This window comes from Perognathus longimembris, chromosome 21, assembly GCF_023159225.1.
Source record: "Perognathus longimembris pacificus isolate PPM17 chromosome 21, ASM2315922v1, whole genome shotgun sequence".
NCBI lineage: Eukaryota > Metazoa > Chordata > Mammalia > Rodentia > Heteromyidae > Perognathus > Perognathus longimembris.
In genome coordinates this window covers 17,703,895-17,721,594 of record NC_063181.1, presented here as the reverse complement: position 1 = coordinate 17,721,594, position 17,700 = coordinate 17,703,895, and the positions used below count along the sequence as shown (strand labels likewise).

The window sequence follows — 17,700 nt, the reverse complement described above, 5'->3', positions numbered from 1 at the left end:
TATCCCCAGCCCTTCTTTTTTTTTTTTTTTTTTTTTGAGATAAGAGTCTCTAGCTTTTCCTGGGTAGGGAGTTCACAAACTCATGATCCTCCTACCTCACTCAGGCTCCAGAATATCTGGGATTATACACATGGGCCACTAGTCCCCACTTTAATTTTGTGGTTTAACTGTAAAGTTTTATACTACAGTTTGCCTTCTCTGTATTCTTTAGCTTCAAAGATCGAAGAAAGACAAACCTGGGAACTGTTAAAATATAAAAATTAAAGCTATGGTATTTGAGCTTAAAAAATACTATGCTTATAAAATTGATAAGGTCCTTTTACTTTTTAATGCCTCCCCAAATAAAATTTGAGTAATAAACAGCATCAAACACAGGTCCAAAGTCTTTAAAGCTTTATTTTGTAAGGATTAAATTACATGTTAAAACATCACATTAAAATGATGAGTAAGACAAACATGACAGAACTCTTTTTCCCAGTGTATTTGTCCTTGGCTTTGCCTAGACTTTTCATAAATAGTAGATAGGACTTTTTTTTTAAGTCCTAGTTTCTACTTCCTTACAGTATCCCTCAGCATTATCTACATCTACTCAAAATCGCTTCTCGGCCCTTTGTTTTCTCTTAATCAATTGCAGAACTATTCAAGAGTTTAAGTTCAGATAGGGCAGCACAGGTTACTGATGCCTTTGTTGGTAGAATGGTGATTTTTTTTTTTAAATCTAGTTTAAATAAGAATTCTGGGATGGAATTAGTGAAAATCCCAGTGGAGTAAGGGTTACTTGTGTAGCTACAACTTCTCAAGACCTCCATGTCGTTCAAATGGGGCTGGTTTCTTATTACAGACTACTTGCCAAAGTAATTGTGAGAAAAAACTTCTGCTATCTCAAAAGAAAATAATAATTTGGCAATCCTTTTAATTACTCCGATGAAGTTAAAAAAATTGTGCTTGTTATTATTCTAGGATTATGTTGTCAAATAATAGATAACTTTTGTCCATTATCAGTTTTTGCTTAAATTTTCAGTTAAAAGGATAATTTGGATTCCAAATTTATGCTTGTAGCATAAACTAAATTTTTTCAGTAGACACATGTATTTCACATATTATATGTAAATTAGATTAGAAATGTTTCAAATTATCTAATTTTGTATATATTTAAACAAAAAGGAAGGAGGGAAATAATGAAGATAGAGTCAAAGAGAAGGACGCCTTTCATCAATCTTCCACAAAAGCCTTAAAAATGTTTCTTCTTAAAATTAGGACTGAACTTTTTCAAACAAGGTATTTCCTCTTTTATGGGGAATCGCTAGTTTTAAAGGTTAAATACATACAAGCCACAAGGTGGTACTATAATTCCATGCTGGTTCTAACCATCCAGGAGTTACTTACAAGAACAGCCTTGTTTTTCAAAACTTTTTATAAATGTATCTTGTTTATAACTGAAAAACCAAAGTAATAGGATTTACGAACCATAGTCTGCATTCAAATTTACTAAGTGCAGGGCTATGTTTTTGTTTGATAAAAGTTAATATATTGTTTTAAAGTGTGTAACAACTAAACATTTATTAGAATGCTAAAAACACTTTCTAAAAATTCTACTTGTAATTATAATTTGAGGTTTCCATTTTGACCATCAAATATCAGATCATACATTACAATGTAGTCAGATGAATATGAAAAACATCAAATAACAAGTGATACACATACAAGAAAAGAAAAATATTCCATATTTCCAATAATGGAGTCAATTTACTAGAGTGTTACCAGGATTGTTATTACTATATTTTTATTTATAAGTCAGAAAAATATAATAGCTTTTACAATGAATTTCATTTTCTCTTGATTTAAGGCTTTTCCTCTCATATACACATATTTATACACACATACACACATATATGTATACATAAGACAGATGCATCATTAGAAAAAAAAAAACCAAAATACCTCACTGTGTACCTGCTGCACTGGGTACCCACCACCAGTGTGTGGCTGCCATGGGTATTAAATGTGCTATAGGTGAGAGCAGGAAACCACTCGGCACGTTCTCACAGTGAACCTTTTAGACCTGCTTCAATACAAAAGGAAAGTCATACCCTCACTTTCTCAACATGAACTGAAAAGGTATTGCTGCTTTGCAGCTAAGCGTGAAATAGCTATATTGTTGTTTTCTTTAATTTTCAGTGAGCTTTTTAAACTTCTCAGTACAACTTACTCATCAGCACAGATGGCAAGATTGTACATAGGAGAAGGCTCCAGGGAGCAATATGCAAGTCCTAGTTGGCCTGCTTCCAACAGGATGTAAACCACGGTGCTCAAGCCTGTACTTTAAAACACACTACTCAGCACACTGCCAACAAATGTCAACAGAAAAAAACAGTGCTTGCTCTAATGACTTCACTCTGTTAAAGCAAAGTACTAGAACACAGGCTTTTTCCTAAGTGAAAAGGAGTGTACCAATATTATCATAGCTTAAAAATATTCAAAGTATTTATTCAAGAAAGAATGAAAAACTAAGATACCAAATGAAATCCAAATTCTTAATAAATATTGCAGTGTATTAAAATTATAGAGAACTCTTAAAAATATACAACATGTAAGTAGCCAAAATTTTAAATAGTTTGTGCAGAAAGAAGTTCTACAATTAGCGACGGGAGCACTTTAGTAACTCTGCAGTTTCTTCAAACCTGAAATAGAATAGAAAAGTGATATGCTAAATAAGTAATTCATAATTATTGATTAATAAGATATGTTATTGAAACTATGCTTCTGAGTATAAAATAAATTCGAATATTTTTCTTACATTTATATTTAGTTACTACTAATTAACTTAAGCATATATGGCCAGGTATGAGGAAAAATAAAGCCAATTCTTAGAGCTTAAATTATTTTAGGAATTTTTGAATTTCAAAAGATGATTATAGTTTTATAAGGCACTAGGTGGTATAAGATTTTTCATTAATTTCACGTTAGATTTTCTTTAAACTGCTCTTTTGTAAATTAGATGTCATTTGTACTATATACAAACATCTCATCATTATTATAACTCTATCAATAACTTAATGAAAGGACTAGTAGTATTTTAATAATAACTGAAAATGTCTCCCAACTATCCATCTATATATAGTTAATATTTTAAGATATTACTTATAAAAAACATAACTCTGGATTAGCTGCTAATCAAAAGTATCTATGCACTCCTAAATCCAGTTAATTTCATTAACAATGTTTTACATAGCTTGTTGAAACCAAAACAGTGACTCAACTCACAAACACCTAACTGAGGATTGATTTATTATTCACAGGAGTTGTGAAGGAAATTCCGTACCCAATGACAGACATTTAAGGTTTCCAAGAAATATGCACATTCTATGTATATACAACCCAATACAATTCCCTATAGAGAAACAAATTTCTGTGGCCCCTTTCTGTTACTTACATTTTTTTCATCCTTTCCATTTTCTGGATTGTTGTTTCCTTTAATTTAAAAAGCAACAAATTTAGGCAATTTCTCAAAGTGAACCATCCTCTACAATGGACCATGAACATATAAAACACATTGCATTAATGGCTACTCAACACAAACAAGTATTGAGAGCTTAACAGGTCTTCAGTTTTGCTATTTTTCTTGCCAACAGTATATACTAGTAAAACCAATGTTTCCTTTTCCTGGTGACCTTAGAAGGAAAACCTAAGCAACGGTTAGCCTTTCTTACCTCTGAAACATCCTTCAAACCACAGTAATTAATAGTAGAGGCTCTAGGAGTTGAATCTGATGATACTGTACTGTAACCGGAGGATGGAGGGGCACTCGCCGTCCCCTCTACATTGCTTTTCCTATCTGGGAAGAAATTAAAGTTTAGGTTACCTATATCTTTTAGGTCAAATAACCTAAAAATGTACTTCTATATGGAAGGGAACAAAATATTATTTTAATATAACATGGTTACTAGCACAGATCAAATATGGCTTTACTAATTTTTCTTCGGGAAAACAGCCTACTTTCAAAGATCCACCTATTAAAAATTGGCTAATATAAATTGCAAAATACACCTGGGCTACCCAGCTATGCCTGTAATCCCAGCACTTGAAATGCTGAGACAGGACGATTGTGAATCTGTGGCTAGCCTAAGCACCATATTACTGTCTCAAAACAAAATCAACAAAAAAACACTGGAAAAGACAATATGATCTTTAGTGTTGCAGCAAGAGTTTTAAACAAAATGCTAATTTACCTGTGGACTCAGGTAGACTCATGTAGACTTCTTTATTTAATATTAACAAATGAACATTGATGAATTTGTTATATTTTCTTTGACCCAAAACTACTAACATTTCACTTTTTTTTCACTATTGTTCTGTGGCTGGAAATACATACCTCTTAGGCTAAGAAGGACACTGAATACAGAAGAAATGTTTTCATAGTTTGCAACTACGAAAATTGTTCTGGGAAGGGAGAAAGGGAGATGAAACTGACTGGACTGTAAATACATGTGGAAAGATAATAAAATATACCCCAAGTTAATTTTTTTTTTTGGCCAGTCCTGGGCCTTGAACTCAGGGCCTGAGCACTGTCCCTGGCTTCTTTTTTGCTCAAGGCTAGCACTCTGCCACTTGAGCCACAGTGCCACTTCTGGCCATTTTCTGTATATGTAGTGCTAAGGAATCGAGCCCAGGGCTGCTTGTATACGAGTCAAGCACTCTTGCCACTAGGCCATATTCCCAGCCCCCCAAAGTTAATTATTTTTAAAAAAACAAAATGGAGAAAAATAAAAAAATGATATCAAGAAATACCCTATTGTGAGTTGAGATATATGAAAAAAAATCAAGATCTATAGATTTCTTTCTTTAAAGAACTAAAAGGCTTAACATTTCAGATGTTCAGATATTACAGTAAAGTATTCCAAGTATAGAATATTATCCTATATGAAACACATTCTTGGCAAGGGGCCAGAGGCTCACTCTTGTAATCACAGCAACTCGGGAGGCTGAGTAGCTACAGAAGCAGGAATCCTTATTTCTAATTAAGCATCAAAATGCCAAAAATGGAGTTGTGGCTCAAGTGGTAGAGCACTGAAGATTTCTCCCAGGTCCCTAAGTTCAAGCCCCAGGAGCAGCATATACACACAAAAGATCACATTCCCATCAAAAAAATCCCACGTATCAAACAGCAAAAACAAAGCCCCAAGTTAAAAGCAGGAAGTAATCAGCAAAAGCAGATAACACCCCTCCCCCAGCCAGCAACCTCATTTTCAAAGATAAGTTACCAGGTTAGAAGTTGCTATCTAAATTTGCCTTCTCTTTGAAAAGGTAAAAGTCTACCAAAAGGGGGCACTGAAGGTCATGTGAACTTGGGTGAGTGTCACTTTTCTCATCCAAAAAGGATTAGAAGTCACTACACTAAAGTCTCAGCTCCCAATTTGTAAAAGCTAAAGATTAGAATCACTATTTTAAGTCTGTAACTCCCATTTCACCACTTAATAATTATGTTAGTGTTGACATAGTGACTGATTTTCATTCTATGTTAGTTTCCTTATCTGTAGAATACGAATAATGACAAGACTAAGATTGTGTGGTTGCTTGGAGAACTAAATGAGTTAATGCAATAGTTAGAAGAATGCCAGCACATACACCTATAATGTGTTGTTGTTAAATACTCATATATTAACTTCATAATGAATTCAATTATATATCTCTTCTATAAATAGTAATCAAAGGAATAAGGCAAAAATGCAGACCTTTGTATTAAAAAAAATATAAGAATCAAAAGAATCAAAACAGTCACTGGAAAACAGATCCTTGCTGCTTAGTCACAGTGGAAATAAACTGTGACATTCAGTAACACAGAAAGCCATTTCTCTATTTTCCACTCATTTTGTCAGCATCAGTAAGGGGTTCAAATCCAAGACCTTTACAACAATTCCCAGATTCCTGGCAATCGTGCTTTTCCCCTTTATACATATTACTCACACACAAGATTACTACTACTTAAATGTAGATTAAAAGCTTGAAGTGACAACTTTTGTTACTCTACAGCATTGCATTATTCTACAAGGATTAAAAGAATAATACATCTCCAACCACTTGAAACTCAGTGCACTGGGAATTTAGCCGTCTACTATGTACTGAGATACACAAGCTTGGCTTTAGTAGCTTTCAGGTTCATTATCTTGTGGTTGTTGTAGGGGCATTTTCATTAAAAAATAAGAATCAAAGACGCTAAAATCACCCAATACTCATAAAAAGCATTTTTCTGAAAGACCTTTGTGATTGACACCAGTGCTAAATGCATTTAAAAATGCCTTTAACTACTTACCAAAGGTAGTTGCAAGAGGGTAGAGGAATGAAATGGGGACGGGAAACACAGTCAAGAATTCATTGCATATACCACAAAATTAGGAAAAGTAAAAGTGAAAGAGTGGAAGTGGGAGACAAGGGGGTGATAGTGATCAACATGCACTGTATTCATAGACTGCTTTGTCAAATGGCACCTCCTATGTACAACGACTTGAAGATAATACTGTTGTTGTCCTTAAAAAAGAACTTACCAAAGGGTGGAGCATCCGCCTCGCTACTAGAAGTGTATTCTTCACTCGCAGCATTGGACTCCACATACTCGTTCTGGAAAGCACAGAGAAATAGTTAGAAGACAATGAAAAGAAAACATGTCTCACTCTGTACAACTAGGTATAAACTATAAACATGGCCCCAAAATGAGGTGGAAGTAAGAGGATCACGGTAAAAGAGAGACTAGCTAAGAAAACAGGAAATGAAATCAAGAAGGGCAAGGAGTGTGGGTCAAGTTGTTAAGTGCTTGCCCAGCAAGCATGAGGCTCTGAGTTCAAACCCTACTACTGTAAAATACAAACTTCTTTTACAACTTTCCCTACAAATTGAAGAAGCCACTTTACTATTAAAGGATAAAAACACAATAGGATGGACTCAAATTCACATTATTTTATGTGATAAAGAGAAAAACAGTCATGAGAACAAAATGCTTTTATTTTTTGGTGGTGATGGGGTGTGAACTGGCCTGGGCACCATCCCTGAGCTTTTCTGCTCAAGGCTAGTGCTCTACCACTTTGAGCCATAGCTGCTGGAACTATTTTAAAAGTGGAGCATGAGATAGGGAGAGGAGGAGATAAGGCTGATTGGGAGACACAGTTTACTTATATGTAAATGTCACAGTGAACTTCTGCTTGTGCAACTAATGTGTGCTAACTTAAAAATACTTTATTATATCTGAAGAAAAAAATACATATTATTTATTTGTTACATATATTATATTCAGTATAAGCTACATGGAAAATAAACTATGCAACTGTGGACAGGGATGGGAGGGGGAAACTGGTGGAAAGAGAAGGAAGGGATGACACAGTCCAAAAAGATTTATACTCATTATCCAATTTGTGAAATAGTAACTCTTCTGCCCAATATCTTAATAACAATAAAATTAACACATACAATATAATGTATTACATTACAGTTTATACACATATAAATATAACTATACATAATATATCCAAATATATGTTGTTACTTTAGTATGTTATATATGAATGTTAATATTATATTAATATGCACTTTTCACAAATTTGCTTTAGATTTTTCAAATATAATAATTTTATTGTTATTCTGAACTATTCTTATAATAGCACAGAGGAGTTACTATTTCATAAGTCAGGTAATGACTATATTTCTTTTGGACACTGTTACCTTCATTTTTGTAAGCTTATAGAATGCCCCGGCCCAGACATAAGATCTGCCCATTGGCAATGTGACTCCGCCCTTGGCTGGAATGTAAGCTTATAGAATGCCCCCAGCCCAGACATAAGGTCTGCCCTTTGGCAATGTGACTCCGCCCTTGGCTGATGCTACCTGAGGGGCAGGTGGAGCACCTCCCACCTTAGTTGCAAGAAAGTATAAAGACCCCATGAGAGAGAGCTCCGGCGCTATTTTTCCTTTACTCCTATGTGGGAACTTGGCCTTGCCAGCCCTGCTGGCAATAAACTCTTTTGTTCTACGTGACTTTGTCTATGGTCTGTGGTTTTCTGGGATAATTTTCCTTTCAGTTTTCACTTTCCCCAATTTCCCTCTCCCATTCCTGCCCACAAGTTGTATAGTTTATTTTCCACATAGTGTATACTGAATCCCATGACTGCATTTAGGGACTTTTCCTCCCTCCATTTCTGCATCCCTCCTTTCCCCCTCTTAAAAAAAAAAAAAAAAAAGCAAAAACCATACCACTACAAAATCCCATGTTTCCATTTCTTGGAACACATTTAGATAAACAGTATTTAAAATGATGAGAGAAGCTATGCCTTCGGGTTCCTCCCCCCAAAATATTCTCCTTCAGTCTGACTGTATATGAATGCCTAGAGTCCTGTATAAGTTAGCATGTCCAGTTTTATTTTTGATGGAGCTTTCACATATGGCAGGAAACGTGCTATTTATCTCTCTGAGCTTGGCTTATCTCACTAAACAAGATTTATTCTAGGTCCATCCATTATCCTTGCAAATGACATAATATCATTCTTTCTAATAGATACATAGATAGGTACCTGTGTACAGGTACCACTTTTTTTGATGCACTCATCCACCGTAGGGCATCTAAGCTGTTTACGTAACTTGCACACTGTAAATAATGCAGCAATGAACACATTAGGGGAAGAATATACCTTCTTAGCTAACAGTATTTCTGTTTCCAGAAGAGTAACACGACTAAGAAGATTAGTCCAACTCTTCTCATCTACCATCACTTTTCCTTTAATCGCACTTTCCAACATGTCCAATCTTTGTTCTATGCAAGGCAACTTCTTAAGCTTCTCGTGGCACTCAGTAAGCATCGTCTGAAGTGCAGCAATCTCAGGAATAGATTTTACATCCTAAAATAATTAAAGATCATAATTAAAGACCATAATCTGAGCTGCAAGTCCCTTAAAACCAGGGCAAATCCCCATAGCACTGTGCTGTTTTCCACAGTTAGGAGTATGAGTGTTCATAGAGCTGCCTGGAGGCAGCCTGCTTGAATACTGAAATCAGTTTGTCATGCTTGGTGCCTCCATTTCATTGGCTAAAAAGAATTACAAAAATACCTGCAGTTTCTACTCAATGATTCTTGTGAATACACAAAAACTGTAACAAGGGAGTTTCTTGAAACAACACCCAACATAAAGCTAAGAGAAAATGACGAAGAGGACAGTTTTGAGATTATTCAGTACTCTCCATAATAGGAACTACACACAAGGACCACCTGGTAGTTTTTTTTGGTTTTATTTTTGTGCAGCTACCTGGCCTTGAGGTCAGAGCCTTAAGATCTTGCTTGAACTTTTCACCCACAGCTGGTGCTCTACTACTTAACCCATCCTTCAGCTATCTTTTTGTTGGTGAACTGGAAGTAAGAATCTAGTGGATTTGTCTGCCCATCTGGCTTTGAACTCTGATTCTCAGATCTCAGCCTCTTAAGTAGATATATGCTATCTATACCTGGAAAACCTTCTTTTTATTTTTCTGTCAGTTGGGCTTGAACTCAGGACCTAGGTGCTGTCCCTGAGCTCCTTTGCTCAAGGCTAGTGCTCTATCACTCTGAGCCACAGCAACACGTCCGATTTCAGAGTAGCTAACTGAAGACAAGTGTCACATAGGGACTTTTCTGCCCAGGCTGGTTTTGAACTGCAATTCTGAGATATCAGGCTCCTGAGTAGCTAGGATTATAGATGTGAGCCATCTATACTCAGTACAACTAATTGATTCTTAAGTAATGATAAAGGCTAGAAGTATTCATAAATAAAGGCTGAAATATTCATAAATATGAAAATTAGAGATATGTTGAAAGAAAAAAAGTTCTAAATTTTTACCTGTTGCTGGGTCTTGATTTCACAAACTTTTATTTCAGGAATTACTATTTCAGTAGTCTTTATGTCATCTGAATCAAATTCTTCACTAACATCTGTTACTGTACTTCCTGTATCATCAGGGAGGTCAACATTATCTTCATTGTACAGGTGGCGGATCACCAGAGCTTTCTTCTGTATAGAGACAATATATTTTTACTCACAATTATTTTAAACATATAGTAATTCTGCAAAAAACACATCCATTCCTCTTCAAACATTTATAAAAGTTCAAGGTACTACATAATCAATCCATACACTGCATATTTATTACAATGGTTTATGTAGAATGATACTTGGCTTCAGATTTTAAAAGCCTTTATTTTACAAAGAAAATTACTTTTTTTTACTTAATATTTGCTTAATGATGTCTGCACTTGTTTCAAAATGTTAAAGTGGTTATCATAATGATAAAACTAAGCCAAATACTGGTGGCTTATCCCTATAATCCCAACTACTCAGGAGGCTGCCATTTGAGGATTACAGTTTAAAGCCAGCCTGAACAGAAAAGTCCAAGTAACCATCAAAGAGCCGGAAATGGAATTGTAGCTCCAAGTGAATTCAAACCCTAGGACCCTCACCAAAAGAAAAAAAGATGAAACCAAAATTGGTTGATAAACTGTTTAAAGTAGATGGTGAGCACATTTGTAAATAATTGAAATGTTCCATGAAAAAAGTTATTTCAAAAACAAAACAAAAGGTGCTAGTCATGGTAGAGTACAGGCATACCCCCAGCACTCCAAAGGCTGAGGCAGAAGGATTACAAGCCTAGGCTAAGCCCAGCTAAACAAACCCTCTTTCTAAATATACAAACAAATAAAATAAAATATCATCATATAATTTACAAGTAATCACATGCGATGCATTACAACTTTTTAAATCACAATATATTAGACTTTCGGCTAATAATTCCAATTCAATAATGATAAGGGAAACCACAAGGCCCTTCTGCCCTATTTCCTCTCTAACAGCCTGCATTTACACTATAAAAACTTAATACTATGTCTTAAAAAATGATACACAGAATCTATATAAGACACTGGGACAGTTTGCTTCACTACTGACTCAACTTAAGTAACTTACAGATTTTAAGTTTTCTAATTTTATGATCCTTTAATGTTTATTCGAATTTCTGAACATAATTGATACTTATATTTGGAATAGGGCAGAAAATTCCTCTACATTTACTTCCTCAATGAAACTGTTTCCTTTACCTATTAAAATACTGATGATTCATCTGTATTCTATCCTTCAATCTCAGAAAGGGTTTCTTCAGGTAGAAGGCAGCGGAAAGCATACTGATGATTATACATCATTTACATCTCAGTTAAGAGATGTAAACATGTTCTTTAGCTACAGATACTCAAAGTAGATAGAGAAAGTATATCTTTCAATATCAGGAAAATAATCAAAACACTAACCCAAAGTGAGATTCCATGTTTGATGATTATTAACTATTAGATAATTCCCACTCTATTTTCCTCCCTTTGGTATCCATTCTATGGCTTGAATTCAGGGCCTTAACTTTTCACTCAAGGCAGTAACTCTATTATCTGACTGACAACTCCACTTCCTGCATTGGGGTGACTGAATGGAGATCTAAGCCTCTGGAGTAACTAGGAATACAGGCAAGAACCATGGACATCAGTGATAATTCTTCCTCTTTGTTATAGAATTATCAATGCATGTAAATGAATCACCATAAACTTCCCTACTACAAATAAAAGGCTCTTTATATTTATATTTATATTTATATTCCCATGTTTTAGGAAGGTCACATATATAAATAAGGGGCTGGGGATATGGCCTAGTGGAAATAGTACTTGCCTAACATATATAAATAAGAGTAAAGATACCTGATTACATAATGTAACTACCTAAGTCATCATTACTTTATTTAGGAAATGTGAGAGAATTCAAAACTAGAAATATAATCTTATTCAATCTTATATTTCTATTCTCTTTATCTTTATCTTCTCCTTATTTTATCTTTAGGAACGATCCTCAAACAGTATACAGAATATGCTATTAAAAATTTTCAACATGCAGTATTTTTGCAAGAATGTTTTTTTTGTTTTTTTTTGGCCAGTCCTGGGCCTTGGACTCAGGGCCTGAGCACTGTCCCTGGCTTCTTCCCACTCAAGGCTAGCACTCTGCCTCTTGAGCCACAGCGCCACTTCTGGCCGTTTTCTGTATATGTGGTGCTGGGGAATCAAACCTAGGGCCTCGTGTATCTGAGGCAGGCACTCTTGCCACTAGGCTATATCCCCAGCCCCTGCTAGAATGTTTTATAAAATGCACTCAGAGAGGTGAATCTTGTCTATTGGATTCATTATGCACTGAATAGTTTTCCTTCTTTCATACCTTTCCTGAAGTCATAAACCTGCCAGTGATATCAACAATTCCAACGGTTTCTGCAGCTTTCTCATTGCTTGAAGAAGGTTCTGCCTTATCACAAACCATTTTCTTTCTCTGGCATGATGGATTCTTAAAAAAATTATATTTAGATTAGTATTTGATTTAGTATTAGATTAGCATTAGATATAATAAATTTTGTGAAAAGCCTAATGTAAATTTAAATTCCACTACCAATCACTCATTCCCAAAATAGAACTGAAAAATAATGCAACTCTAATGAAACTACATGTCATTTAAAGATGTCAGCTAGGCATGGTAGCATATACCCTGGCCGTAGCCCTTGGAAAGTTGAGGTAAAAGGACCATGAATTTGAAGCCAGACAGGGCTACACAGTAAGTTCAGGGTCATCCTAGGTTATCTATTGAGACTCTGTCTCAAAAAAAAAAAAAAATACAAAAAGCAATGCATTGGTGGCTCACATCTACATTTCTAGCTACTTAGGAGGTAGGAAGCTGAGAATCACAGTTTGAAGCCAGCCCGTGTAGAAAAGTCCATGAGACTTTTATCTCCAATAAAATATTCAGAAAAGGCCAGAAGTGGCACTATGGCTCAAGTGGTAGATCACTAGTCTTGAGCTAAAGAGCTTAGGGGCAGTGCCCAGGCCCTGAGTTCAAGCACCCAGATTGGCACAAAAACCAAAACCAATACCAAAACCAAAACATCTAAGAAGTAATAAAAATTCATCTTTGAATTGTTAATTTAGGACTAACAATACTAAGTCATAGATGTGTAAAAGAAATCAATTTTGAGAACCAACGTGAGACTTTGTAAGGTTATTCAAATTTGTGAATAACACATTATACTAAGTAATAATTTGTGAGCTAAGAGTTGATTTTATACACTGAAATACTGGACCACTTAGCATTAGTTTGCACTAAAACCTATTCATAAAATCACCTTATCAAGACCAGATAATTCCTTGTGTTTTTTCATCACACAATTCAAAATATCACAAGTAATTTGAATTTTCCATTCTGCAAATCCACATTGTATGAATTGCTTTTTTGTCAGAATTGGTCTATAATCAAATTGATCACGAAGAAGCTGTAAAGAGAAAAACAAAAAAATGTATAATTAGGAGCATTTCTTTCATTCAAAATGATAAACTGCCACCTGGTCAGTAATAGCTACTAGCTCTGAGAGGACAAGGATGGTCAAGCCAGTAACTAAAAGGTCTAAAGAGATGTATACAGCTGGTGTGAGTAGTGACCAGTAGAAAAGGTATGCAGATAGAAAACAGGTAGAGATGTGACAGAGAGACGAAAAAGTATAAAATATCATCAAAAGATATAATTAGTCTCAGAGGTACTAGAAAAACTCTTTAACTCATTAGAATACCACACCAGATACAAAACAGTCATAGTTCTATTTGTTTATAATTCTACCACTACATAACTTTTAGACAAGTCAGAAGGCCTTATGATTTCAATTTCTCATTTCTAAGTGGATTAGAATGGTACACAGTAGAACTCCAAAATGTCTTAGAAATGTCACTTAGCCTTTTATACAAGCTTTCTGGATCTCAGGTAAAAAAAACAAAAAAAACCAGAAATATCACAGATACTACATATTAAAAATACAAAATTAGACTCAATGGAAGTATAGATGCCAGTGTCAATGTAATATAAAACCTGACCTCATACCTCAAAGAACAAATTAATTCATAGTTCTATGAATTACAATTTTTACTGAATGATTATATTTCTAACTTCTACCAATTACAAAATTTTACTGAATTTGATAGAAAGCAGGTAAATGATAGTCAGTGGCATATTGTAATTGTTAAGGTAACAAACTTCATAATGTAAACTTAAACTGCATCTTAACTTTCATACTCTATAGTTTAATGAGATGAATGCACATGAAACTGTTCATGCTGTTCATGCTACATACACAGTCACATACCACATGACATTTTGGTCAATGAAAGGACACATATACAAAAGTTATCCCACAAGTTACAATGAAGGTGAAAAAGTCCTATTGCTTAGCATTTTTACTATCCACACAGTTATGCACTGTTAAAACACTGCCTATAGTATTCAGCACAGAAATATGTTGCTGTTTGTAGCCTAAAACAGTACGTTAATCAGGTGCCCGGTATGCAGTAGGCTATATCATCCAAATTTATGTGAGCACAATGATGAAATCACTAACACACTTGTCAGAATGTACCTCCACTGTTAAAATGACAGTGATTGTATATTTCAGGAGTTATTGCCAAAACCTGAATTTAAAAACTCATTCAAACTGGGTACCAGTGGCTCATGCTTGATCCTACCTACTCAGAAGGCTGAGATCCGAGGATCATGGTTTGAAGCCAGCTGGGGTAGGAAAATCTGGGAGGCTCTTTTTTTTTTTTCTTTATTTTCAAAGTGAAGTACAGAGGGGCTACAGATTCATATGTAAGGCAGTGAGTACATTTCTTGTCCAACTTGTTACCTCCTCCTGCATTTTTCCCCCACCTCCCTCCTTGTGAGACTCTTTTCTCCAATAAACTACTCAAAAAAAGCCAGAAGTGGCAGTGTGGCTCAACTGGTATCAAAAAAGGAAACTCAGGGACAAAGTTCAGGCCCTCCCTGAGTTCAAGCCCAAAGACTGGCAGAAAAAAAATAAAAAATCATTCAGTAACCTTTAAAACTCATATACTCAAAATACCTTATACACTGTGTCGACAAAGCAAATGTCATTCTTTCCTATAAGATCCACATTGGATTCCACCAAAAGTTCTGTTACGTAAGGTGAGTATGAGGTAAGAGAATAGCTGATGATGGGCAAAGATGCTACTGGGTCTCCTTTGATCAAACTAAAAGGGAAAAAGAAAAAAAAAAAACAATTTTAATGAGCGTAATTCCAAAAGCTGGATAGTCAAGGAAGTATGAAGTGTGAGAAATGCAAACTTAACATTACAAGCATAGTAATTAGATAATTCACGATGCTCCAGGTCCTGTCTCCTGATCTAAAACACTAGAAGCAGACAACTGTGAAATACTGTTGCTTTTCTGCTTGTGTGCTCAGAACATAACAGCTCCTTAGTGCCAGTAGTGTACTTAACTACAGATTTTCTAAAGCTCAACGTTACTTGATCTACTTCATTTTCTCACAGATGAGACTGGATAGGTCTCAAAGACTAGCTAACCTTATTTGGTCTCTAAACAAACTTGTAAAGGGAAATTCATATGAAATATGTTTGAAACCAGGAAAACAGAGTTGGAAAAGCTTATATTGTGATTGGTTAGGTAGTTTTACTGGACTTCATAACTTATTAACTTTTGCCAATTTTTCAAGCTTAGAAGAGTACCCTACTTACATTTCTATGGCTGTCTGTCACTCTTTATGAATCATTTGCCTATTTTTGACTTCCATAAAGTTATCTTCAACTGTCTGATCCACAGTGATGGCAGTCAGAATGACTCACACTGTAGTCAGTATCTATCCAAGACAGAGCAGGTGCTCTGTTTTCTAGTTAGCTACTAGTTTTCTCAACGTGACATGACAGAACTTAGGGACCAGGAGCTACCCCTTAGCTTCTTTTGCTCAAGGCTGGCACTCAATCACTTGAGCCAGAGCTCTACTTCTGGATTTTTATTGGTTAGAGATAAGTCTCATGATCTTTTTGCCTGGGCTGAGTTCGAATGATGGTACTGATCTCAGCCTTCTGAGTAGCTTTGATTACAAATGTGAGCTACCCATGCCCAGCTTAGCTTTCTCAAATATATTTTGCATTTAGTAAATTTAACTAGTACTCAGACAAAAAATCTTTTTTTATCGTAAGATATTTCTATCATATTACATACTATTTCAAATTATTTGCAAAAAGATAAATAAATTTTATATTACAGCTTACCCTACAAAATCCACCTCTTTAGGATAATTTAGTGCACGAAGCACTTGTTCAAGGTTCCGTAAGCTTCTCTTTAAGTCACCTGTTGCCATGATGTAACATTACATTCACCTCTAACTCTTGAAATTTTCTGATCTTCCACCTAGAAAAAAAATTCATTAAACATTGCCTAAGTATGTTTTCAAGTTTCTCAATCTTATTTTGCAGATACTCTAATATGTAGAAAAGTACTTGCATATTTATTTTATTCTAGCTCTATCTCTGAACTTATTATCTTTATACTGATCAAGTACATTCTGCCTTGTGTCTATTATAAATTCCTGAACAAAAAAATACGTTTTCCTATTTTCATGTTTCTTTACAATGTACTTCATAGGACACTCACATCACATCACATTACTTCCATCAATGGCTATTTTTACGCTTTTAGAACGTATGTAATACAATTCGCAAAATAATAGAGATAAGGAATTTTAGTGCAGACTTAGTCATTATTCACAGAGCTCTGACCTCATGTAATTGTCAATTAGATGCTTTTTATTAGCAGGAAAGTCAATCAGTCACTTGGAGACTTACCTGTAATCAAGTGCACGCATGTGCGCGCACACACAGAGCCCTCTCCCTCTCCCTCCCCCCTCCCTCTCTCTCCACACACACACACACACACACACACACACACGCAAAAGCCACAGAAGTGGAGCTGTGGATCAAGTGAAGAGATTGAACCCAGGCCCTGAGTTCAAGTCCTAGGTGCGGCACAAAAACACCCAAAAAACAAAAATTAAGAAGAGAGGGGGAGGGAGGCAGGGGAGAAAGAAAAAGAAAAGGCAAAGGAAGAATGGAGGGAGGGAGAGAAAGAAAAACAAAGGAAGGGAGGGAGGGAAAGAGGGAAAGAGAGAAAGAAAGAAAATGAGAGAAAAGAAAGAAAACGGAAGGGGATGGGGAGGGAAGGGGCGGGAAGGAGGGAAAGAAAGAAAGAAAGAAAAGAGAATGAGAGAAGAAAGAGAAAAGGGATGGGGAGGGAAAGAGGAAGAAGTGACTGATCAAAGATGGGGAGGGAAAGAGGAAGAAGTGACTGATCAAAGCAGCACTAGACGTGAACTGAACGGGTTAAATGAACACGTTGAATCATATGCCACTGCACAACTTCTGGAAGTTCAGAAACAATTTAAACAGCAAAAGGACTTAGCTAATCAGCAACAACACCAGCCAGTCGGGTCTATGGACAAGGCAGGACTCCCATCCCGTCGCTAGAATCAAACGGATTAAAAGGCACGGGAGGCCGCCGCTCGCCCCTACCTGGCGCCGCGGGAAGGACCGCGGAGGGGCGGCCGCGGCCCGGCTCACCCAGAAGCTGCCGGCCAACAGAAGAAAGACGCTCAGGCTTCCAGCACGGCACCACCAGGACCGCCACCGCCGAGGGAAGCATAAGTTACCGGAGGCCACAGCTGAGCCTCCGGCACCTGTTCCCTTGACGCCGGGCGTCGGCGCCAGCAGCGCTGCTCTCGCGCCGACGGTTTGTACTGGGAACGGCGGGCGCCAGCGCGCCA

The 17,700-nt window shown here is 36.1% G+C and overlaps 1 protein-coding gene across 3 annotated transcripts; it reads right to left on the bottom strand.

Annotated features, from left to right (window-relative positions):
* Positions 1-378: 378 nt before the first annotated feature.
* On the bottom strand, positions 379-17,686 carry Cep44 (centrosomal protein 44). 3 transcript variants are annotated; one of them, XM_048330298.1, is made up of 11 exons: positions 17,450-17,686; positions 16,154-16,292; positions 14,965-15,112; positions 13,204-13,350; positions 12,252-12,374; positions 9,852-10,019; positions 8,673-8,879; positions 6,543-6,615; positions 3,711-3,835; positions 3,434-3,471; positions 379-2,681 (listed from the first exon to the last, which is right to left on the bottom strand). In XM_048330298.1, the coding sequence occupies exons 2-11, from the start codon at positions 16,240-16,242 to the stop codon at positions 2,639-2,641; spliced, it is 1,161 nt and encodes a 386-aa protein (XP_048186255.1). In that variant the 5' UTR covers positions 16,243-16,292; positions 17,450-17,686; the 3' UTR covers positions 379-2,638. The 3 variants fall into 3 exon arrangements, with proteins under 3 accessions (XP_048186255.1, XP_048186256.1, XP_048186254.1); XM_048330299.1 differs by having other exon boundaries at positions 9,852-10,022; positions 16,233-16,292; positions 17,450-17,685; XM_048330297.1 differs by having other exon boundaries at positions 9,852-10,022; positions 17,450-17,682.
* Positions 17,687-17,700: the final 14 nt, after the last annotated feature.

Bases quoted from the DNA above. Each gene is read 5' to 3' on its own strand.
- Cep44 (XM_048330297.1), bottom strand. From the start codon at position 16,242: ATGGCAACAGGTGACTTAAAGAGAAGCTTACGGAACCTTGAACAAGTG. The intron at 13,351-14,964 runs GTATTTTGAGTA...TTCTCTTTACAG, and splicing joins TTGTCGACACAGTGTATAAG to CTTCTTCGTGATCAATTTGA. The intron at 10,023-12,251 runs GTATGAAAGAAG...GTCTCTATACAG, and splicing joins GGTTTATGACTTCAGGAAAG to AAGAAAGCTCTGGTGATCCG.